This window comes from Chlorocebus sabaeus, chromosome 10 (genome assembly GCF_047675955.1).
Source record: "Chlorocebus sabaeus isolate Y175 chromosome 10, mChlSab1.0.hap1, whole genome shotgun sequence".
Taxonomy (NCBI): Eukaryota; Metazoa; Chordata; class Mammalia; order Primates; family Cercopithecidae; genus Chlorocebus; species Chlorocebus sabaeus.
In genome coordinates, this window is record NC_132913.1 from 30206815 (window position 1) to 30231516 (window position 24702).

General features: G+C 35.3%; 1 protein-coding gene across 5 annotated transcripts in view; it reads left to right on the plus strand.

The window, feature by feature from the left end:
• Positions 1-24702, plus strand: part of KYNU (kynureninase) — a 181343-nt gene that overhangs the window by 97938 nt on the left and 58703 nt on the right. For all 5 annotated transcript variants that reach the window (XR_012094178.1, XR_012094179.1, XM_073019652.1 and 2 more), the window contains exons 5-8: positions 1711-1772; positions 3105-3176; positions 4551-4625; positions 7140-7286. Coding sequence is in view for 3 of the 5 variants with exons in the window: in XM_073019652.1 (XP_072875753.1) it covers positions 1711-1772; positions 3105-3176; positions 4551-4625; positions 7140-7286 (356 nt within the window). In the remaining 2 variants the exon portion in view is untranslated. The remainder of the gene's footprint in view (positions 1-1710; positions 1773-3104; positions 3177-4550; positions 4626-7139; positions 7287-24702) is intronic.

A 24702-nucleotide genomic window follows, 5' to 3' on the forward strand; every position in this document is an offset into this window, starting at 1 on the left:
CAACTGGCAACAGCAAGATTAGATAGTGAATCCCCCCCTTCACCCCCCCCCCCACCCCCCGCCACACCATTACCCATCAGAGGTAGAACTTACATGTAAAACACAGGGAAGGATTGTGTGGAACAATTGAAGTCAACCTCTCAGGGAAAGGCAAGAATGCTATGTGAATCTGCCTAAGGGCAGGATTTATGGGAGCAGTAGTTTAAATAGAAATCTTAAAGGCATTCCTGGAATAAGGGTTACTCAGAAGTCAACATGGCAGGTTGACACCCAATATGGAGTTGCTTTAGCCTCCACAATAATGTAGAGAAACAAATATAATGAAGATGGTGGTATTTTTTAAACCATATTTCAAAGAAATCTTCTCTTCGAAACATGGAAAAGAAGAAGGCATATGTCACTATATGCAACATAAGCTTATATTCATATCTATTTAGTACATCTAGGACACATTTCATTTAGTTCTAGGAATATACACTGAGATTTTTCTTATTGCCCCTTGACGTTAGATATTATTGACCTTACAATGATCAGAGATACATCTTTTAACTTCCACCACTTGTTCATCAACCTTGTCTGTCAAATGGAGAAATCTATGTGGCAAATGCAACAAGAAGTTTTCCTTGATGCAATAAAGATACAGGTCCTTCCTTAAATGGCTATGTTGAAATATAAATTCTTAAGTTATATACTTATTTACATGGCTTCTCCCCTCTGGTGAACTTATCCTGGAATCTATTAGATTTATGCTACTTAGTGTCTATTCTTTTAAAATGGGACTCTCTCAGAAATATCCCTCTGGATACAAAATGTAGGATTTGTATTATACATTTTCTCTAACATCTAGTTCGGCCTTCAAACATTAAGGTACACATCCCATTTTTCTCAGTGACAGTAAAGGGACATAATTTCTATTACACAGGTCTAATTGCCTTGAAGAAACATCATAAGAACTCAAAACATGGAAGGTATTATTATTGTTGTTATTATGCTTTGAATTCTTAAGTAACCAATGTATTCCCTGTCTCTGGGTCTGTTTCTAGTGTGAAAACCCTTGTTAGCAGGAATTAGATCAGATTATATTAATAATTATGTAGTGGATATCTGACTTTTGCATATTTTCTCATCAGATAATACATATCTGTATTATCTTTTATCTCAGTGTGTATGAATAAATGTCAGAGCTATTTGGGTCATAATTTGCTATGCAGCTGTTTTGTCTTGTTATGTATTTCACTGTAATAACAGTGAGTTATGATTCACAAAGTAACCTCCTTTTATAAAAGGTGCATTTTAATTTGATGTTAGAAGCAACCAACTTTAAAAATGTAATTGGCCTTAATATCTTTTTAGATTCCTTTGAAGATATACTTACCACAAAAATATGCTCCTTGGGAATTTGACAATTGAACTGATAATAGAATATATCATTTTTTAGTTTACAGGCAAAAGCAAATGCTTCATTATTTTGTTATTATTTACTACATCATAAAAGAAACATAATTTTAGCTAGCTATGTACATCTAAGTCCAGATATCATTTGATAAAATGAGTCAAATGGGAAAACTTCCATTTCTTTGTGATGACACATCAAATACGCCCTTATCTCTAAAGACGTTAAGAATGATTGAGTGAAGCCTTCCTTCTTTGTTTTTTCAGTATCTTTAGACATAATAGAAACATCTAAATTATGATATGCATATTTTACAGGAGCCAATGAGAAAGAAATAGCCCTAATGAATGCTTTGACTGTAAATTTACATCTTCTATTGGTAAGTTTTCTCTCCCACTAATGTTTAGAACACATTCATTTATAGAATCTGATGTTTTTCTATCTTTAATTCATGAGCTTCTGGGAGTTTCTTATTTAAAAATAAATTGTGAGGTTATTTTCATTTTTACTAGGAAATGCTGGACCATGATATAATAGCTTCTTCCTGATCATGGAAGAGTTGACTCCTGAGAAGAGCTTTAGAATAATGAACAGTTCTTGTCTGGGAAAATAAAGAATAGGAGGAATAGGAGCCATAATGAGTAAATAGGCAAACTACTTGCAAGCCTACAAAACAGTGATTTACAATGCTAGCAAAGCACTGAGCTTTTTGGAAAGACAATTTTCCAATAGCTTCAGCAGAGTGAGTTAGTGGATCAGCATACTTTTGTAGATTAATATAGGTTAAAAAAGACTTGGAGAATTAAATTTTTAGAAAGGGGGCTAGTACCTTAAATGAGTAATGTGTTTAAAGTACTTCTTACATCTTAATAAATAGTTTTACTTTAAAATGTCAAATATATTATCTATTTGGGATATTGTGTTAATGGTGATTGCCCAATGCTTTGAAGAATCTTGACTTCATTTTTTAAGTATGTTTTGGAAACATGTCTACAAGTTCAGATATCCCTGGATTTGACTCCCAGCTAAATTACATAATGCCTATTTGAAGTTGAAAAAAGGCTTTTGGCATCTCTAAGTCTTAACATTCTCCTTTGTAAAAATGAGAAAAATAATATCTACCTCAAAGATCTGCATGATACTTAAATGTAATAATATGTGAAAATTGCTTTAGCACCCTGGCCAGTGATCAACACCCAGTTAAAGTAACTATTATCTTCGTTGTTATTAATGTTAATATCACTCTCTAGGAACAGTGTGGAGAAATGAAAGAGCTTCACTGAACAAATGAGCTACTGTCAATACAAATAAGACATACATAGACCATAATATTTCAGTGTGATGCCATCAAAATTACCATGAAATGCTTTGGGAAGCTAATTTTTCAATTAACATCTTTTTTTGTTGTTAATCATCAGACTTTAAGTTTCATCTATTAATATATAAGTAAAGTTTGAGGATTTGTTATCTCATTCACATTTTTCCCTGAGTTTGCTGTTTCATTGATAAGCAAATTGAGCCAATATCTTCTTTCTCTTTGCAATTCACTGGAAACAGGCTAATTGGAAAGGTAGCCCTGACAAACACTTAAGATGTTGAGTTAATTAATGTCTTTAAAATACTGGAGATTATAAAATGAAAGTGTGGCATAAAATGAACAAATGTATAAATTGTGCATTAATGCTGTCTCAATAAATCCATTTTATTGCAGTTATCATTTTTTAAGCCTACGCCAAAACGATACAAAATTCTTCTAGAAGCCAAAGCCTTCCCTTCTGATCATGTAAGGACTTCTTCAAATTATATTTCTGTTCTTTCTACTCTTCCTAGAGCAGCGTATCATTACCTGACTTGAATGTTTACTCACTAAGCTTTTCCAAGCAATCTTACAATAAAAAGATCTGTCAAAGGCTTTTGATTTAGATTTTTTAAAATAGATTATAGCTTTATTTCTTGTGTTAAAGTAAAACACCTGTTAAGGGAAGAGAGAACTGAATAGGAGCCTTGATTTATTAGTCTTTTTAAAGACACTGAGCAAACCACTGGTCTAAATCAAGTGCAGTTATAAATGTTTTATTAATTCTTATTGCTGTTTTATTTTATGAAATCAAATCAATACAAACCCCAGTGCTTAACCCTTTAGCTAAATAGAATAGGAATATAAACTTTTATTTGTCCAGTTTCTTTTCATATCATGCTAGCATGTTGGCCCATTATTATTGAAATATTATTTATTAGAGATTAAAAATATTTCTTGTGATTTACTAAAAAAAAGTCACATTACTTTACTTGATAAGAAATTTGGTAGTTTCTTACTGGATGAGATGTTTGTTCTTGATAAGAAATTTAATGGTTTCAGATATAAACACAAATAAAAGTACATTGTAAGTCTAGGCACAGTGGCTCATGCCCTCATGCCTGCAATGTCAACACTTCAGGAAACCAAGGCAGGAGGAACACTTAAGTCCAGCAGTTTGAGACAAACCTGGGCAACATAGTGAGAACTCGTCTTTATAAAGTAAATAAGAAATAAATAAATAAATACATTTCAAAAGTACATTTTATATTTTAGTTTTGGTGTTAGAGAAACTTTATTTCTCTGTATTATTGCTATCATTCTAGCCCTTGTAATTTCAGGGCAAGTAATTATGTCAAAAGGAATAAAACCCTAATATCTTACTAAAATGGGTCAAAATCCTAATATCTGCAAAAGATTCCATGTTGGTGTGGTGGCTTATCTGCATAAATGTCTGATACTCTTTATGAAGTAAACTTCTTAATGCCTTTTTTTAGCTAACTTACTCTTCCTAGGGTAAGCCATTTCTATATCCTAGGTTCAAGCCTAACAAGTCGCTACTATTCACTTTGCTTATTTTGCAAATTCTGACTTTGACTTAGATTATTTAATTTCTTATTCTAAAATCTCTTATAATTTCTTAAATCAAGAAGATCCCTCTGTTTTCATCCATCTCAAAGAATGTTCAGAATTCTATATGTGAATTTTATTAAGTGGTTCTTCTCTTGTGTATTTTGTTTAGGTGTTTTAACCTTCACCTTGGATTTAATATAGTAATATGCCTTTATTTTTACTTTGTTATTTCAGTGTACTTCTGTACTCTCAGCTTGATTTGATAAATAAATCATCTTTCCTTTTTAGTATGCTATTGAGTCACAACTACAACTTCACGGACTTAACATTGAAGAAAGTATGCGGATGATAAAGCCAAGAGAGGTATATGAGAAAGAAAGAAATATTCATCATGCCTTGTTTAGTATTGATATTTTATTCATTTTCCTCAAAAGTGTATTAAAATCTTCATTATTTTGATGGAACTTTCAAGAAAGCATGAAGGACCCATACTTCTGTTACTATTAGATCATTTTACTTAAAATAGAGTAACTCAGATATATATTTATTTTCATTTTTCAAGGGCTAGCCAAATGGCAAGCAAACTATTTTTCTGTTAATACCACTGGAGTCTGCCATATTCTTCAATGGGATGGGAAAAGGGTGACAAATTCACTATATCATTTTCAATTTCAAATGTCTTGCCCATGGGTGCCATTAAATTCATGCTAAAGACCAGAATTATTTGTTGAAATGGAATCGTGACTATCTTTCATGTCCCCTCTTATTCTAAGTATCAGACATTTTCTTTGTGTTTACAGTAGGATAGTGGAGAAAGGGATGTGGTATAATGGGAAGAGTTTGGGGTTTACAGCCTGGCTAATATTTCCAGTGAAGTCTCAGATGCTCCAGTTTACTGGGTATGTGACTTTGGGAAAGTTACTTTATTCTCTGAGACTCCTTTATATTTAAACAGATAACAAAAGCATGTATCTAATCAGGCTTGACCTAAGACCTAAATGTGTACTTTACATTAATAGAGATACAAGGCTCAGCTGCACAGACTTTGACATGTAAACCCTGCAACTTGTGTAATTTGTCACTAGGTGAATCATACAGAATAAATTTTGGGTTTCACATAAGAGCATCCCAGGCTGCTAAGTCATTGTGTGAACAATTACTTCTTTCAACCCAGAATTACTTTGAATAGATTAAAGATATACTCTGTTCACTTCCATTTGCCAACATGCAATAAATTAATGGAATAAAAAGTTCTCACCTGAGAGGATATAAATTGAGAGGATATAAATTGTTAGTTTCTAGCAAAAATGAATACAGCTGCTAATAATGACATAAGTGACCAAAATATTGTGGAGTTTCATGAGTTACTTATAATCTTGGGACCACTGTTGAGCATTACCTAGAACACATCAACATGAGAGAGGGCCGTATCCTGTCATCGAGAAATATATTTCTTACGTGCTTAATACTGATTTTTTAAGATATAAATTAAGTATTAATATCTATAATATTTTCCTTACCACTTTATTGGAAATTATAGTGGATAAACCATATAGATTATTTTAAGAATAAAGAGTTTTAGATTGCCAAGTTATTAATTTTACTTACAATTAGTGAAATTGTTTTATTTATATAAAGTACACTTCACTTAATAATTCAGAGATTTTAATAACAATCCAGTTAATATTGGGATACCAATTTTTATTGATGCCCATTTTGTAAACAAACTCCTAGTTTCTTCTAGTAGAGAGTGTATTACACACCCACACACATACACACTCACACACACACATACTCTCTTAACATGAGCAGAGTAATTGGCAAATACCAAGATAATTAAAAATTAAAAGTAAACTATAGGATGATATCTTAATGAGCTTCCCCCAAATATTAATGTAATTAATGATGCATTGACCTCAAAATCATGTCAGACAGCACTGGAGAAAATTCATGGCCGGGTGCAGTGTCTCACGCCTGTAATCCCAGCACTTTGGGAGGTTGAGGTGGGCAGATCACCTGAGGTCGGGAGTTCAAGACCAGCCTGACCAACACGGAGAAACCCCATCTGTACTAAAAATACAAAATTAGCCGGATGTGGTGGCACATGCCTATAATCCCAACTAGTTGGAAGGCTGAGGCAGGAGAATCACTTGAACCCGGGAGGCGGAGGTTGTGGTGAGCCAAGATCACGCCTTTGCACTCCAGCCTGGGCAACAAAAGTGAAGCTCCATCTCAAAAAAAAAAAATGAAAACTTACTGGGTAGATGCCTCAGCCACCCAAGTAGCTGGGATTACAGGCATGCACAATCACACCCAGATAATTTTTGTATTTTTAATAAAGACTGGGTTTCACCATGTTGGCCAAGCTGGTCTCGAACTCCTTACCTCAAGTGATCTGCCCACCTTGACATCCCTAAGTGCTGGGATTACAGGCGTGAGTCACTGTACCTGGCATGTTTTTGGAAAAAATAACAGGATATTAGACTGATAAATACAATACCAATTTCTGATCATTTATTTTGCTATATAATAGACTTCTTGCACTTTATTGTGTTTTATTAGTCAGGAATAAGGAGAAAACAACTTATAGCTGTGGAAATGTTACAAATTAGTTTTTAAAAACTAGAGAATAAATCAAACAATTAGGCTTTTGCAGACTTTCACTTTAAAAACCACTTTTTACTTTTTAATTATCATTTCTTAATAATAAAAATTATGCTTAAATGCTGCTTCTATGTCAGATTTTTAAAGAGCCTTAATCTGAAAAAAAAAAAATCTTCTAATGCAACAGAGCTCATGGTGAAATTTAGATTGGCAATATGCAATTACAAATTTATTATTATTGATATGACCTAACTTGTGCCTAACTTGATTTAGGGGGAAGAAACCTTAAGAATAGAGGATATCCTTGAAGTAATTGAGAAGGAAGGAGACTCAGTTGCAGTGATCCTGTTCAGTGGGGTACATTTTTACACTGGACAGCACTTTAATATTCCTGCCATCACAAAAGCTGGACAAGCGAAGGTATGCACACTATTTACTTCTTCCCACTTTACTCCAAACATCACTCTACTTGAGTGTTCTAATTGAGTGACTTGTGAAGTGCTTTAGCTTGTGTCTGAGTAAAACTATTTCAATAGTTAAAAAAAAAAAAGAGTAAGCCTAGGGTGGGGTACGGTGACTCATACCTGTAATCCCAGAACCTCGGGAGGCTAAGGTGGGCAGATCACAAGATCAGGAGTTCGAGACCAGCCTGGCCAAAATAGTGAAACCCTGTCTCTACTAAAAATACAAAAATTAACCGGGCATGGTGGTGGGTGCCTGTAATCCCAGCTATTTGGGAGGCTGACGCAGGAGAGTCGCTTGAACCCAGGAGGCGGAAGTTGCAGTGAGCCGAGATTGCGCCCCTGCACTCCAGCCTGAGCAATGGAGCAAGACTCCGTCTCAAAAAAAAAAAAAAAAAAAAAAAAACGAGTAAGCCTTACATTTAAAAGAAAATCTGTATTCTTTTTTGCTTTTTTTTTTTTGCTTTAGGCATCTCTATTTAAACTGCTTTTTTTTTTTTTTTTTTTGGCACTTCTGTGGTCTCACCTCCTTAGTAGCAGCTGCTCTATGCATTTGCCTCTAGTCAACAGGCCAGGCAAGCTGCAGGTGATGCCATTGGTACTCAGCTGGTCAGTCAGCAGGAAGAAGACAAAATACTTAGGATAGGAACTACATGCTAGGTCTGTTAAAAATTCAACTGGTACTTTGTCATAACTCATTCTAAATATAAATCAGTTTTCACTTAACACTGAGTATCTAAAGAAGAAATGCAGAATTAAATTTTATCAGTAGATCAAATTTTATACAAGTTACTTTAAGGAGGCCATTTTATTCCTAAGACTCTTAAAAAATTTTTATACTGCCTGTAACGAGAGCTTTATTTTTTTCCTACCCACTACTAAATCACAGTTAAATTGTTTTGAAGTCATGTCTCTTTGTATATAAGTGTTTGTAAAAAGTGGTTTTAGTATTTATTTGAAGCAAAATTAAAGAGGCAACATTCAACAGTCACAATTTGTGTTTAAAATCCTTAAATAGCACTTCTATTTCATTCAGCAATCAAGTCATGTATTTAAAAATGTAACAATTGAATTTTATTCTGAGCATTAATAAGTTATGGGATTAATATACGTGTGAGGTCTAGTTAATATATTCAGTTATTGAAGCTAATGAATGGAACTAATGAAAAGATATTTAGCACTGTTATCAGCAGTCTCTAGGAATTTCTAACAACGACTTCCAACTGGTTTGATGGATAACTCTGAAAGTGGTCCATTACAAAAGATATAAAGATAATGTCTTCTTAATTTAGATATTAAATGTTAAGCACCAAAATAAAGGGAGGCCAATAAAAAATCATATTTTAAAATGTTATGCAAGTAAATAGCAGTCCCTGCTTCCTTAGTATACATGTATGTCTTGTTAACCTTCCTATATATAAGATAGCAAGATACAGAAGAAAGACCATGAGTTTTCGATCACACAGTCCGAGGTTCAAATCTTGGCTAGGTCATTTAATTGTTACATGATCTTAAGCAAGTTACTTGACTTCTCTGCATCTCTCTCTTTAAAAGTGCTAATTTAACACAACAGCACCCACCTTATACATTCAGTGTGAGAATGATGAATATAAAACACTAAATGGATTGGCACACATTCTGCCATTAAATGATGGTTTCCTTACCTTTATACTCTTCTCAATTAATAGGACATTATAAAGTGGTTGAGATAGACACTTTCTTTTGTTTCCTATTGAAACACAAAATAAATTTGTTTACTTTAGGTTTTATATGTAAATCTAGGATTGCTAAATTTGTTCAATGTTTTGCAGGCTTTCTTTAACTTAAAAAATATAATAAATGTCTACCAAGTTAGTCTCATGGAACTCTCAGTCAAATAAATGAAGGTAGGAATGAGCAGTTTTAAATGTGACTATGAAGAAGCAATCAATACTATGGGAATAAAATGGGGATATGCCAGATGTAGATTTATCCATTATCAAGATTATTCTAACAAATTTGTACCCTATTCCTATACAGTTCCTCCTACTATCAACCGAGGTGAGGCAAAGTTCTTTGAAATGTAGACTTCAATAGGTCTCTTGGGTGGTCTAGTCATCTATGAATAAAGCTGAAGAGAGAGGCAGAGAAGAAATTAAAGGTGTCAATCAAGAAAGAGATAGGAAATTCTAGGAACAAAGGGCATAACATGGTCACTGGTAGATTTGGACATGTGAGGCAAAAACAAGTTTTCAGAAATAAAGCATGGTGGGAATACAAAATGATGGTGGGATGGAGCAATGAGAGTCAATCAGGAGATTCTGAAGTAAAATCTTCATAGTCATGTATAAGGAAGAAGAAACAGAAATCGTGATAAATATTTTAATTTAAGAAATGTATGTGTACCAAGAACAGCATGAATCATAAGCAAATAGCTTCATGGGTGATTCTGAGGCCTTATAACCATCACCCCTATCAAGAAAAAAAGTATTCCAACACTCAGAATCTTCAATTGTGTCTTCTTCCAAATAGTACCTGTTACCTTCTGTCTCTGTCCACTTGGGCTGCTCTAACAAAATATGTTAAACTGGGTAATGTAAACAAAACATAAATATATTGCTCACAGTTCTGTAGGCTGGGAAGTGCAAGATCAAGATGCCAGCAGACTTGGTGTCTGCTTAGGGCTGCTATTTGTTTCACAGATGATGCCTTGTTGCTTTGCCCTTCCTCACATGGCAGAAGGGCTAAGGGAGCTGTCTAGAGCCTCTAATACAAAGGGACTAATTCCATTCATGAGGAATCACTTCATCATGACTTAATCACTTCCAAAGCCCTGACCTCCTAATACTGTCACATTGGGTATAAGGTTGTAACATATAAAATTGGGGTCTGGGGAGACCAACATTTAGACCATAGCATCCCCCTTTCAAATTTACAATTCCCCTGACTTCTAACCACGTAGTCAGGTTTGTCCATTTTGAACTTTATATAAATGCATTATTTTGTCTAGTTTTGAACGTTATACGAAGGCATATGCAGGTTGAGTATTTCTTACCTGAGATACTTAGGACTAGAAGTGTTTTGGATATTTTTGGATTTTGGAACATTTACATTATACTTACTGCTTGAACACACCAAATCTGGAAATCTCAAGTGCTCCAATGAAATTTTTATTCTTTGAGCATTCTGTCAGTGTTCAAAAAGTTTTGGATTTTGGAGCCTTTCAGATTTCTGAATTTGGGATTTTAGATGCTCATCTTTTATAAACTTTGTTTTGTGTTTGGCTTGTTTGCTGACTTTTATATGTGTGAGATTCATTCATGTGATATCTAGCAGTACTTTTTTTTTTTTTTATTTCAGTATATTTTTACATAGTATGAAATAGATCACAATTTTGTTTCCATTTTATTGGGGGTAGATATTTGGATTTTATTTTCAATTGAGAACTATTAATATAATAATCCATGCTACTTTAAATATTCACATACATTTTGGGGGAGTACACATTCATACACTTTTCTGTTAAGTATATACCTAGAAGTGGAATTCCTGGACCATAAGGTATTTGTATATTTCTAATCAATAATGCCAATCCTTCAAAAACTTGTTCTTCTACTAGCATATATTAGACTGTTTCACTAAAGCCTCACCAATAGTTACTATTTTCAGTCTTTATAATTTTAGTTGTTCTAAGTAGTTTGCAGTGGTAATGCATGGCAGTTTTATTTTGCAATTCCGTGATTATTGATAAGATTGAGAATCTTCCAATATTTATTGGCTTTCTGTATATCTTTCTGTATATCTTATGAAATGCTTGTTCAAGTGTCTTGCCCATTTTTCTATATGGTTATCTTTCTTTTCCTAATTTGATTGTAGGTGGTATAGAAATTGATTTTGAAGGAGAGAGAAAATACCAGATTTCCAGTGATCATCAAGGAAGAAAACTAATTAATAAAAAGAACAATTGATAGTATGACTTTGATTCACACAATTAATTTAAGATACTGAGGCTTTTCTTAACTGAGGAGGCCTGAGATTGTAGCAAGTGGGGGAAGTCAAGGAAAACAGATTAGAGAGCTCAGTCACAAGGGAGGGCCAGCATGTGACAAGAGACATCAGTTTGAAGATGTCTCTTTGAAGATAAAGGTGTGCCAACCCATCTTTTTGGAGCTCTTCCTTACTTCCATGTTTCTATATTTTTCATACTCTGTTACTTGTTTCTACTAGGAACTTCTTTCCTACACCCACTAATTGTAGATATTTCTGATTGTCCCCGGTATTACTATCTCTAGTGATTCTTAACCACTGCCATAATTCAGCTATCACTGTCAAGTGCAGACTCCAGGCTACTCATACAATAGGAAATAGCCTGCATCTTCCCACTACATCTGGATGTCCTATATGTACCTTGGGATCAATATGCTCCAACGAGATTTGTGTCACCCACAAGATGTCTCTACTGTATCATCATGCCACCATCTTTCTGGACCAGTACACTCAGCTTTTCTGTTCTTGACCTTTTTAACCAATCTCTTATTAATTTCATCCTTTCAGGATCTGTCTTTCTTTTTATATTTCTGAATCAAAGATGAACGTTTTCAGCTACAAGAAACGATGTTAACCTTGGATGAAAAATACAGATTTCTTTTTCTCACCACGAAAGACTTGAGGCAGGGGGCTGCTGGGGTGCACTCAGCAACTCAGTTATGTCTGAGTGCCATCTCCCAAGTTTCCTTAGAGTTTTCCCGGACTTTTTCCATCACAGTCACAAGATATTTGTCTCAAATCCAGAAATCTCATTTCTATTTAAGGCAGAGAAAAGGAAGAAGGGAGAAGCAGCAGGGCAGCTTCATCTGTTTCTTTCATCCTAAGTGCTAAATCTTTCCCAGAAAAAAACCTAGCAGATTCCTGCTAATGACTCACTGCTTCCTGAAATGGCAGCTAAGAAAGAGCATGAGTAAGGAAATATTTCACATCTATGGCCCTACAGTAGAGAGAGACTAAGAGGAAGGGGTTGGAATGGGGTTCAGGTTGGCTAAATATAGTATTTCTTTTGTTCCTCAGTTATACCCTCATAGGATCTCATTGTTCCTAACCCATTTTCCTCCTTCCTCTTTCATTGCTCCTCTTCCCTTTTTTTCTCACCCTTTAGTCTTTCCCCCTCTCTCCTTTCTTTTCTTCCTCTCCCTTGCTCTCTCTCTTTCTTTTTTCTTTTATTGTCTCATTTCACAAAGCATTTGAAACAATTCATGGAAAATTGATAAGGGGACCATAAGATATAAAGAGAGAGAAATCAAGACTATATGCCTAAATCATCCTGAGATACGAAGACTTTCTCACAAATTTAGATTATGATAAGAAATAGGAAATAAATAATGAAAAATATTTTAATAAGAACTCTTGATGTGTTAGGTAGAATAGTTATTGGTTACAAATAAATACAATCACAAATGTCTTCCAAGTGATAGATGTTTATATTATACTCATGCATCAGGCAGGAATTAACTTTCTCTATATCCATTAAGGTTTCCAAATATTCATAGTTGTGTCCTTTGGCTTTTGTGTCCTAGAGCCTCTGTCTGGATTCAGTCAAAGGAATGCACACTAACTTCTTTAAAGTCTTAGCTTAGAAATGGCAACATTTACTTCCACTTATATTCCATTGACTAACACTCAGTCCATGACCTTTTCTGGGAAATGAAGTGTTACTGCATGCTCAAGAACAGCTATTAGTTTGCTACACCTGGAACTAGGTATTGTGTGTTGCTGATGGAATAGGATACTTATTTTAAGACACAGTATAGCATTTTCATTAACAGAACGCATAGATCAGGAAGACACAGTCAGACCTGGACTTGACTCTAGGTCTCTACGTTACTTTTCAGCATAGTTTTAATTCACTTAGTAATGTGAGTTAATTTGTCTATTTAACAAAGTAGGAAAATAATAGTGCCAACTTCATAGGTTTGTTCTAAAGAGAATGAAAAGAGCTACCATTTTAAAACTACTTAGTGCTTAGCAGATGCTAAGCACTCAATAAATGTTAGCAGTTGTCAACATGTTAGGAAAAAAAATTGGACTATCCGGGCTTGTTGGAAAAAGAAATAATGAAGAAATGAGATTTTTTAGGCAGAAAGTGAAATATCCAGAATTTTTAATTAAAAACTGTCACCGAATACTTCCACACCAGAATAAAAGAAAAAAAAAAAAAGAATAATCTAAGCAGTTTGGCCAGGTCTCAAGAGACTACACTGAACTTTTAAAAAGTTAAGAGATAGAACTTATAAAAATTTTAATAATCTTATTTTTAAAAAACTCAGCACAAACTCTTTATACTCCTCTATCCCTTTCCAGTTTCATCTAAAGTGGCTGAAAGCACTTGGAAACTTAAATGGGGCCAGCTCTTAGGAAGAGCCAAATAACTATTTGTTGAATGAATGAATGAATGAATGAATGATTGCCTTAATTTCTCACGTCTTTTACACATTTCGGTGTACCTATATGGATGATGGCATTTTTTTTTTTTTCTCAGCTTACTAAAAGTTGAATGCAAATGGTGCTTAAAATGAAGACCAAATTCTGCAAACTCCAATGTTGTTTTATTAGCTTCTACTTCTTTGTGTGCCACATGATGCTTTGTTTGGGTGCAAACATCTCACATCTCTTAGACCCAACCATAAGCTGTTTAAATTATTAACAAATAATAATCACAGTGATAGCCCAAGCAGTTTGAATAAAAAATGAATTACTTCTGGATCCAGAATAATTTAAGGCAAAAATCAGAAATATGAATAAAGACATCATTAATAAAATCATTTAGTAAAATCACAGGTACCCAAACCACACTTAAATATGAATGTCCCCCTCTGTGAACCTTCTATTTATCTTCAGGTAGGCCTAATTATTTTTTAAAAACAATTTTGAGATTATTTTAGAACACAAATGATTGAGGGATCAAGCCTCAAATTTCAACAGAAAGCTTGGCCATGATGCTTTCAGTCCTGAAAATTGGAAATCAACTCTCATAATATTATAATAGAATAATATCTCTTTAATATCTCTATTACATCTCTATTACAGTAGAATGATATCATTAATACATGGGATATCAGAACTTGAGCAATGAATTAGCTAGAACAAATGAGTACTAAACACTTTTGTATACAAATATAACATAAATTAGCATAATGTATGAAATTTTTACCCATAAAAATTAACCTCCTTCATAGAAGTTTAATACCGGAATGTTAAAGTCATCTTTACCAGAAATTGTTGACATTAGAGACATTTTGCCATTGTCACTGCCCATTCACCCAATAGGATCTTAGTGTATAAGAAGAATCTTGTCTCTATTGTTTCTGTGGTAGAACCATAGAGTAGCATGCATTTGGATCTTTTATCAGTATATATTTGATCCATAAATTATAATCAAGGAGTTGCAAATAGAAACACCTAATTTAACCTGGATTGTCAGGGTGAGACCTTCTTAAAGAAGATGAGATCTGAGCTAATTATAGAATATAGGTAGAAATTATCAGGTAAAATCCCTTCTAGGGGAGTTTTTTGTGCGTGGTAGGAACTACTCTAGAAAGTTAAAAATATTGGTTGGATTGCAGGGAAGTAAGTATTTCAGTGTAATTTGTGTAATTTTAGAAAAGGTAGGACAAATCTATAAAGCAGACCAAAGGCCAGCTAAAGAAGTTCCCACTAAGTCATTTAGCTTTGCCCTGAAGACCCATGGAAATCCATTGAAAGGTTTTAGCCATTCAAAGAGGCGTATTTGTATTAATTTTACAAAGAAATATCCTGCATATGGTGATGAGAATAGACTGGAATGCAATACAAGTGGACAAAAGGAGGCAATTGCAGTATCTTTGCAAGAATTTGAAAACTGTTTGTTGGCTGGGCGCCGTGGCTCACGCCTGTAGTCCCAGCACTTTGGAAGCCTGAAGCAGGTGGATGGCGTGAGCCTAGGAGTTCGAGACCAGCCTGAGCAACATGTTGAAACATTGTCTATATAAAAAATTTTAAAAAATTAAAATATAGCTGGGTGTGATGGTGTGTGCCTGTAGTCCCAGCTACTCAGGAGGCTGATGTGGGAGTATCACTCGATCTTAGGAGGTGGAGGCTGCAGTGAACCAAGATCACACCATTGCACTCCAGCCTGCTGGACAGGTTGAGACCCTATCTCTAAATAAATAAATAAATAAATATGCTCTGTCATTATGATACAGTTGAACAGGTGAAGGTATGAAAAGACAGATCCATTTCATACACATACTTTTTTTTATCTCACAGGAAATCATTTTTATTCACCCTCATTCCCTCAGTGATAAAAAAACAGGTTGTGTGTAAGCATCAGAAATAAAGTATCTATGCTGAACTCTTGTAGTTTAACTCACCTTTGGTTCTATTCACAGAATTCAAGAAAAAGACATGTTAAACACACACACACACACACACACATATATATTTATAAATATTTATGGGTATGCTTATATATGCATATATGTATGTGTGTATATGTACTTGACACATATTTTCAGGGTGATAAAAGATGTACTATATCTGCTTACGAAAAATATTGATTAAGGAATTTAGACCTCTACTTCGATGTAGGGGAAAATGTCATAAATCTTAGACACAATGTTCCATTAACTAATTTGCCTTTACTCTTCACTTTGGAAATAGTGGAAAATTGTTTTGTTCAGACATATAGTGAGCAATCTGTAGTCTTAAATCCATGCAGGTGGAAGCCTAAAATATGTCAAATAAGTCAAAATATGTTGGTGAGGATCAGTGCCCAAGAATCTGAAAATTTTGAGCTGTTTCTAAGAAGTCTTCATCAGGTGTTTAAGCTTTTGATTAAATAGAGCATTTGAGAAATAATGATTAATTCTCAATGGAAATGAAGCCTGGCCTCCAGATGTTATTATAGGATTACAGATCTGGGAAAAGCAAGCCTCCTGGTTGTCAATCAGGATCTCTGCTTCTGCAGCCACCGTTATCAAAGCCATGAGGGATATCTATTTCTCCTGATCTAGCCTCATTCATTGGCATAACAACTAAACTTAGGGCCTCCCAAAGGAAGTGTTACACTTAAGTTTTTTTGTAGGTGATAGATATTTCATAAAATACTTAAGTTGCCTAAAGCCCAGGGTATAATCTTGAATATTCCATTTTTCATGCCTCTTGACTAACCAAGGAAGGCAGATTTAAGTCTTTGTTAAACTGAAAAATGAAAGTGTTCCAACGTGAAATGTACACATCAGTTCTAATTTATTCTACCCTCCATAAAAATGGAAAAGGAAGGCTATGTCTCATGGCAATAAAAATGGAATTCCAAAAGATCTTTGGGCAGAAAAATAGTTCCCAATAAAATATGAGAGATTTCTTCCACATCATTCTCTGAAATTCACTTATTCCATCAGTTAAATTATTTATGCAAACAAGATTAGGGATGTCAACATGAAAGGTTAGTTGATTTGAAGTGAAAATGTTTATTTTCCTAGCAGATAATCTATCTTACGGAGGAGGGTGGTGAACAAAGAAGATAATCGTCATATTGTCTATATAAACTGGCATCAAAGGAAGCAATTTAGAAGCAGTGTCTTCGGGAATTATCCCATAGATGTCTATTCAATATTATCAAATTCGGTATATAAATAAATATTTTAAAATAAAGTAAATTTGGTTGAGGAATAGGCCATTCAGGTTGACACAGTAATCAGTAGAAAAATACCTTATGGGAGACTGTTCTTTTATTTTATATCTAAATGGGGCTATCTCCAGATATAATTGTCACTAGTATGTGAAGGTTAAATACTTGCTTTAAATCCACTTTATAATAAGTCTACTAGGTAAATTGATGAATAAAGGTTAAAAGTCACCATGTGTCTGAAAAGTCAGTTGGACTTTGTTGGGACGGTTGTGATTGGCACCATGTTTTGTCTACTTGAATTTCCTGCGTCGTATTTCTCCCATAGGATGACCATTGTTCCTTTACTATTTGTGGAATAGAATGCAAATAACTTTTGCTCTTTATGATTTTGTATATGCTGAATTATCAATATATTTTCTACTGTTCTCCTTCACATAAGTTATATATCAGCTAAGCCAAAACTTGTATATATTCCCTGTCTCAATGTCCTACTTTGTGCCTCCTTGTCTTTCTTTTTAGCTTTCCTTCCACCTACATATTCCCACACGTGAAGATTCTCTTTTCCTCTACTGCCGCTCAACCATTACTTGCTTCATGGGTTACAACTTGTCCTAGAGATTTGCTTCATGTAGGCCCTCATTATATTAGCAAACATGGTGTATTTTTAAAATGTAGTCATATGCCAACAATAGGGAATCATGAGATTTCATATAAAAACTCCTGGGTTCAAATATTTTCCAAAAAATTAGAAGTTTGACAATAATAGACCATCATTCCTATAGGTGGTGACACAGGGTAGCAGCTCTGTCCCTTAGATGGGGCTTAAGCTCTTCACAACATCCATGTTTATCCACTGAGCCCACCATTGAAGCCAAGTCACAGCTGGTACATAGGTACATATATCTATATGAATACCACAACATTATGTGTGTGTGTGTGTGTGTGTGTATTCATGCTTGTATTATGATATTCTTACAATAAAGTATAAAATAAAGTATTTCTTGCAGGCCCAACTCATAGATTACTTGACTGACTCTTGTAGAAACCTGCACATGAAATCCTTGACTTTTATTAGCAAAGTTTTCTCACTTTTCTGTATCAGGATAAATCTGTCTTCCTGTTATACTTCCATACCATGGTGAAAAATGTATCATTGGTCACCGTTTGCACTGTCTCATAATTACTTCTATGCCTATTTTAACTCTCAAATTTAGGAAGCTATGTCAGTAGAGTATTCAATGACTGATTGAGGGTAGATCTTGCAAATTTCACAGATTCATGTGCTTTGCACATAGTCTTTCATCATTAAATACATACCTGTTAGATAAGTGAATGTATAAATGTGTGTACATCAGCAGTCAAGTGGGCCAGGTTAATTTCATGGAATAGTACTGCATAAAAAGCACAACTGTATTCCTGTTTAAAAAAAATCAGAAGCTTCTGCAGAATTACTTATAATGGTTAATTAGTCTAAAAAATCAAGATACTTTTTGTAAGTTTTGAGTTCTTTTTCAAATTCCATTTCTATTCTTTGACACACTTAGGACATGCAGACTGCTCCATTAAGTCATTAAATATTAAATGAACTAAATTAAGCTTGAAAAATTACCTTAAGCTATTTTTCCCATCTTGAGTCTCTGAAATAAATCAAACAAACTACATTTTGTGTGAGGTCCTTGCTAGCCAGAGAAAGACTATAGAAGAGAACAGCATGACTGAATTTATTTAATTTTTCTTGGTTTTCATACTTACTTTTGACAGTAAGTAAAGACAATTATTATTATTATTATTATTATTATTATTGGTAAAAAGAAATAGCTGAAATTTGCTCTTTAAAGCATACACTTTATTTAAAGTAGTGTGATTATTGTACCTGCAAATTACACAATAGTTTAGGGTCTCAGGATTGGTTTGCTTTTCCTTTCTTCCAAACCCTTTACTCTTATCCATCCAGTTGTCAGTTCTCTTTGATACCTTCTCAATTCACACCTTTCCCTTAAATTTCATTAGCAAAATGCTCATTTTCTTCCTTCCTCTTATCTCTTATCTCTGGATTTGACAACCTTGTCAATGTCTACTTTAAGCAAGCAGGGCTGAAACAGTGAATCTAGTCTCTGAAATAATGCTTCATAAAAATGTGAATGATAATAGCTATAGTTGATGGCCTACTGTGTTTCTGGTATGTATTTCCAATTTTCCTAGCAACCTTAACAGTAAGCTTTCACCATTGCTCATTTGAGGAGAGTGAGTCTGAGAGAGTTTAAGCACTTGCCCAAGGCAATTTAACGGCAAGTAAAGGCTAGAAATGGAGTCTAGCTATAGCTGACACCAAGGCTGTCTTTCCGTAGTATTGTCTTGTCTATATATATATATATATATATATATGAATTTACCATTTATAGTCAATTATGTACACTACAGAGACAGAGGCTATATATATATATATATAGAGAGAGAGAGAGAGAGAGAGAGAGAGGCTACAGAGATGAGGTCTCTCCCTCTCTCTCTATATATATGTGTATATGAATTTGGCATACATAGCCAATTATGTAGACTATAGAGACAGAGGTCTCAGATCGCCAAGAAAAGAAAGGACCAAGAAGATGATTATATCTTTGATGTTTGTAAACGCTGACCCCAATTTGCCATTACATGATTAGTGTGTGTATGTGTATATATATACACACACACACACACACACTAATCATATATACATCTAATATATATATAAACTAATCTCATATATACACATTATATATATTTTGTATGTATATAATCTAATCATGTAATGGCAAATTGGTGTCAGCATTTAAAAACATCAAAGAAAAATATGTATAATCTTTTTGTTGGTCCTTTCTTTTCTTGGTAATCTGAGACCTCTGTCTCCATAGTCTACATAATTGTCTCTCTTGAGAATATTGAAAACCCACAAGTTTTACTTTGCTCCTAAATGTCAAGAAGGCATTGCCTAAATGTCAATAAGCATCAAAAGTCTTTCTGAATTAGATAGTGCTGGCATTCATCAGTGTTCCTTCTCAGAACCTCAAACCTACTCTTTCCAGTTACCTTCATATAGGGAAGCCCCAAGACACTGGCCCCTCGTGCCCCTTTTATCTCCTTCTGGCAGGTGTCTTAGGCAGTTGCTCCATTGGCAACAGCTCCCAGCAATGATGGCCCCATTACCACTCTCATCCTCATATCTTCAGGGACCTTTGGGGTGTTTGCAGGAGCTTTCCCTCTAATTAAGAGCTTGCAAGCCTCTGTATGATTGGGAAACACAGCTACAAATGACTGGAGAGAATTCCAGCAGGAAGTACTCATCCCCATTCCCCCACTCTTTAATACTAGCTGACGTACACATTACTCTCAAGAAATTTTATTCTTTCAGGTGTATAATGACCTCTCATTTTATGTCAGGCTCTGGATATAAAAAGAAACAGGGAGAAAATGGAGAATAAAAGAAAAAAATTCCACTGTCTCTGTCTTTAAAGAGATCAGAATCAGATATGACATAGAAATATGTAAAGAGAATATTGCTTTAGTGTGTTAAGTGCTTGATAAAGGGAGACAATAGATTCACTAAGTTGTCTTAGAAAAAACAACCTCGACCTGTTCTAACACCACAAAAAGTATACTTATGTATGCTCCAATTCATTTAGCTTTAAGGTTTGTGGCTAAAACCACAAACTGTGAATAACCTCAAGGAGAGCATTCAGATAGTTCAGGACATTCATTCCCATTGTAAACCAAAAAGTATCTGAGACAAGTCTCACTCAATTTAGAAGTTTATTTTTCCAAGGTTAAGTACATGCCAAGAAGAAATAAACACGGAATCACAGAAACTGTGGTCTGTGCTGTTCTACAAAGATAATTTTGAGGACCTCAGTATTTAAAGGGGAAAAGTGGGCTGGAAGAGAAAGAGGAAGGATATGGTAACCCACATGGTTCAAGAGAGAAGGAGCAGGTAAGGGAATAATCAATTATGTATTCCTCTCATGCTCAGTAAATCGGCACTTTACATAAGATAAGGTGAACATAGAGTAGGATTTAACCTTTTATCTCAAGTTGTCTGCTTAGGTAAAACAGGAAAGGCAGCTTCTAGTATGACTCAGGTTTCAGCTTTTTCCTTTTGGCCTAGTGAATTGAGGTCCCAGTTTTTATTTTCCTTTCACACCACTGAAGTTGAGAAGCTGTCATTTCCCCCTGCCATCTATTTGCATAACTAGAGGGCATAACCATGGTGCCAGATTCTTTGCCAGTTTCCCCCAAGGAGTAACTGGCTAGCTATGTAAATCACATTGCTGGAAGCCTTCTGGAACTTAAACAAAGAGTAACTTGAGTTACATATTAATTTTAAAAAATGTAAAAGCTCTCCTTTCTGTAAAATAAATGTAGCCCAAGAAGGCCTATACAAATTGTGACAGCTTGGCCATCTTCAACATCTTCACCATCTCTATTCAGGAATCCAGAGTTTTCATCGAAAGACAAGCACCAGCTTGCTTACATCCAGCCTCTTCTGTCCAACTACCCATTCTGTGTCTCTTTTCCCACAGGACATTCCCTTCATACTTTCCTTTAGAGTGACAATAGTTATAAGCTACTACACTTTTTAAAAATATTAGGGTATGGCTTGAGATTAGTGGGTAATAAAATTCTAATGATACAGTCAGGAGTCAGGGAAGTACTGGGTAGAAGAGGGCGGTTCCCCAGCAAAGTCCTCAACCTGAAGCCTGGAAACCACGGCCCTAAATGAGAACAGGTATCCCTGTTTTCCCGCCTAAATGTTGTTTTTTCCAAAACCACCCTGGCCCATCATGACCCCCACCCCCCACCAAATCCTGTAGCCATAAAAACCCCAAACTCCTCTGGCAGAGAAGCAGAGTGGCATGGCAGACAAGGAGAGAAGAAGCATCTGAACATCAAAGAGGCATCTGGACGGTCGGAGAGGAGTTTGGCTGGAACAGCCAAGCTCCAGGGGAAAATTAGCTACCTACTCCATCAGCTTTCCAGTTCCTCATCCCACTGAGATCCCATCCCCATCACTCAATAAAACCTCTGCATTCACCATCCTTTAAGTCCGTGTGACCTCATTCTTCCTGGATGCCAGACAAAGACCTAGGTGGCAAGAAGGCAGGGTGTAAAATACTGTCACCTGACTCCCCACTGAGCTTGTTAACATTTGGCCATCCACGGACAGCAACTGCTAAAAGGGCATTAATTGTAACATACCCCTAGATGCTACCGTGGATCTGGAGCCCAAAAGCACTCACCCTGGCCCAGGCACAACTCGCCTGTGTGCTCCCCCTCTCACAAGGGGTTTGAGCACAGCAGCTGTGTAAGTGAGCCACACCCATGTCACAAATCCTGTGAAAGGGTCCGGGGAGCTCTCCCATCTCCCTAATCTGTGTTAGCCTAATTTGCACAAGTTGATAAACAAATGAATATATCTTGATGAATTCATTTCACTGTTTAGCTTATCCTTGAATCCAAAACAGTTTTTAAATCATTATGTAAACATGTTTATTCTAATTTCATTCTGATTCCAAGTTAAAGACACTCATTTTTAATTCAATGAGTTCCTTGATTGCTGTGCACACTTTTCTCGTGATACCCCTTTTTTGATTCAGAACACTCCCTTATTGGATTTCTTATCTTCACAATTAATGTCACAGGTGCGACTAGCTGGGGCTCGTCATGGGTGCTAAAGGAATTTACCAAGACAGTCATAGGTAAAGAAAGGCAGATTTATTAGAGGAGGTATGAAGATACCTTGCAAGAAAGCAATGGGCATTACAACAGAGAAGAGGCTGTCTGCAGAGAGGCAAGGGGTGGAGGGAAGTTTTACGGGGTGTGCTGGAGGGGGCCACATACTGACCGAAGCCTTGCTGCTGGGGCTATGAGTGGAAGGAGGTCACTGTGTCCACAGGTTTCTTGTGATTAACATTTCTCAGAACAATTATTCATTGTTCTCCCCACCTGGGGCGCCTTCTTTGTTGTTGCTTACTTATCAGGACTCCACAGTTAACCTTTCTGGAAGCTCCCAAGTGTATTCACGGCATCCAGTTCTCTAGCATTAGCCCACCTGAGTGGCACGGAGAAGTGTTGTCTCTACCAAGGCCTGTTGTCTCCTCTGTTTGTATATATTGACATAAGTACAGTCATTCAATAGCTCTAGGACAATGGGGTTTTTCCAAGTTATTTGTTGTGTAAAGGTTCTTTGTAATGATCACCTTCTGTATTCACTTATATTTTAAGATATTTGGTAAAAGATACATTTGAAATCAATCATTAGGTAAATTACCTTAATTTTAGGTAGTTTATCAGAAGGTTGTAAACTCAAAAGGATCTGAGACAGGTCCCAGTCAATTTAGAAAGTTTATCTTGCCAAGGTTAAGAACGTACCATGACACAGCCTCAGGAGCTCCTGAGGACGTGTGCCCAAGGCAGTCAGGGTACAGCTTGCTTTTATACATTTTAGGGAGACTTAATACATTAGTCAAGATGTATCAGATTTACATTGGAGTTACATATTACTTCCAGATCAAACTGATCTGGAAGGGAAAGATAACTCGAAGTTGAAAGCCTGGGGAGGAGAGGGCTGGGCTTCCTTCCAGGTCATAGGTAGATTTGAAAATGTTTTTGGTAACTGGTTGAAAGAGTTATTATCAATAGAAAGGAATGTCTGGGTTCCAATAAGGGGCTGTGGACACCAAGGTTTTATCATGCAGATGAAGCCCCCAAGTGGCAGGCTTCAGAGGGAATAGAATGTAAATATTTCTTATCAGACTTATGGTCTATGTTGATGTTAATGTTGGAAAGTATGAGAAATGTCTATCACCTCTTCTATCATGGCTTGAAGTAGCTTCTCAGGTTAACTCTGGAATGCCCTTGGCCAACAGGAGGGGTCTATTCAGATGGTTTGGGGGCCTTATAATTTTATTTGTGGTTTACAAAATTGAGGCTCAAATATTTTCTACCATCTGAATTTTTATTGTTTCTGTTCCTGTTTCACAATGTGAGCATTTAGATTTGATTTTCAGGTGGCTAGCTTCCTGGATGGAATTTTGTGTGGATGTATATATATAGTGTGTGTGTGTGTGTGTATATGTATATGTATATACACACACACACACACTGATAATTCATTTTTTGATCTCTTATATTATCTATAAGAGCCATAGGATTAAAATAAGTTGGAAGAGTATTCTGGTTTTGTCCTGCAGAAAACGTAAACTTTGGTTCTGGTTGCCATGCGATGTGATTTCTACTAAATTTCACCGAAGCTCCACTTGAAGATTGTGTCTTTTTCCTTTTTATTTGTGTTGGTTTTCATTTTCTATTGTTTCATGTTTTAATAGTGAAGAGTTGCTATTCTCATTGAGCTATACTATATTGATATAAATAAATGAAGCTTAACACATTGCATAAAAATAGTAGATCTATATTAAATAATTTTGGAAAGGAATTGTGACCTATAGAACTTATTGACTTTAAGTACAACATGAACATAATATGCAAAATAATGCTTAGTTCCTACACATAACCAGAGAGTTGGGAGGAAAGGAAAACTAGAGAAAGAGTGAGAAGAATTTTTGAAGGCCATGACAAATTTAGTCTGCATGAAAAGCAGAACTTTCAGAATAGAAATTCACTCTGAAAAGAGGCATTTGCAGATACAGTGGAGGCCCCTCTTATAGAAATATTTACTGTTGTTTTTAACTTAGCACCTAAGTAT